A 1,325-nucleotide genomic window follows, 5' to 3' on the forward strand; every position below is an offset into this window, starting at 1 on the left:
AAATTCTTAAAAGATGATATTTACTGTACCATATAATAGTTGTTAAGGGTACCGTTCCTTGCAAAGAAACGAGCAACAGAGAATGCAAGATCTTCTGCTGAACGTTGGGACGGAGGGTCTCCAAATACTCTGTATCTGCAATCATATTTTGTTTTCAAGGGAGAAATACCCGTTAGAACAAAATAGAAAATCGATGTCGATATGGCATAATCGAGGCATAAGGCCTATACTCACTGAGCAGTCCAGTTCTCCGTCCACAAAGAAGGCTTGTTAGGGCCATTTGGACCAGGGAAAGTATCTCCACACTGTCTTCCATTACACGTACTAATCTAGATAGCGAATCGATTATGTTAGACAAAACAGAATTAACATATTCGACTAAAAGTCAAAAAAGAAGGGGGAAAAATAACTAACCACATGCTCGGGGGCATCCTCCTGCTTGCACATAATCCACGGGATGCCATCATATAGACCTACGGCCATATCTGCTGCCCACTTAACATACTTTTCTCCTGCTTCTCTGTAGGCAAGCTGGATATTATTGTACTCGTTTTCAATCTGTGCCATGATAACGGGGCCTCCTTGATCTGCAAATAGTTTCTCCTTTTTCACCATATTAACGATCATCTCTGTGTATTTTTGCATATGATACTGCAAAGTCGAACATTTTTTTTGATCAATTGGACAATGTAACGGAAGTATAAGTTGCTTCACTAAAAAAAGAAAGTCCGGTCTGTTATTAGATGAATTACCACGAAGGGTTCGTTGTAAGAACGGAATGTGATGTCGGGAACCTCTCTTAGCCAGTATGGAAATCCTCTGTTCAGACAGACACATTCAGGATTAAAAACAAGGTTGTCATATGATTAAATTAAAAAATATGAGAAAATGATACTTTCGAAAAATTTACCCCATATTCCATTCACCCTCAATGTAGGGTCCAACCCTGAGACTAACCCACAAACCATGCTCCCCAATCATTTTAAGGAATTTTATGAGGTCATAGTTGCCTTCAAAATTGAACTGGCCTTGAACTGGCTCATGGATGTTCCAAAAAACATAAGTCTGGATGAGGTTCAGACCACCCTTTTTGGCCTTTTCAATGATTTCTGGCCACATCTGAAATCAATGCATATAACAAAATTTAAACTCCGTGCAGGCTTTTAAACGAGGTGGTTGAACATAATCATTTGAGATTATTACCTCAGGAGGGCTACGAGGATAATGGATTGAACCTGAGAAGATAAGTTCTCGACTTCCATTAATGATAAGTGATCGTCCATCGTAGGTTACAACGGATTTCTTCCCCTTCCCCTTCCCCTTCT

The 1,325-nt window shown here is 39.7% G+C and overlaps 1 protein-coding gene across 1 annotated transcript; it reads right to left on the reverse strand.

Annotated features, from left to right (window-relative positions):
- Window positions 1–24: 24 nt before the first annotated feature.
- On the reverse strand, window positions 25–1,319 carry LOC111385282 (beta-galactosidase 14-like; the record flags this gene model as incomplete). Its single annotated transcript, XM_023009663.1, has 6 exons — window positions 1,204–1,319; window positions 911–1,119; window positions 753–819; window positions 415–651; window positions 235–329; window positions 25–135 (listed from the first exon to the last, which is right to left on the reverse strand). Coding segments are annotated over exons 2-6 (719 nt in total), but the record flags the coding sequence as incomplete, so codon positions are not given.
- Window positions 1,320–1,325: the final 6 nt, after the last annotated feature.

This window comes from Olea europaea, unplaced genomic scaffold (assembly GCF_002742605.1).
Source record: "Olea europaea var. sylvestris unplaced genomic scaffold, O_europaea_v1 scaffold31122, whole genome shotgun sequence".
Lineage (NCBI taxonomy): Eukaryota > Viridiplantae > Streptophyta > Magnoliopsida > Lamiales > Oleaceae > Olea > Olea europaea.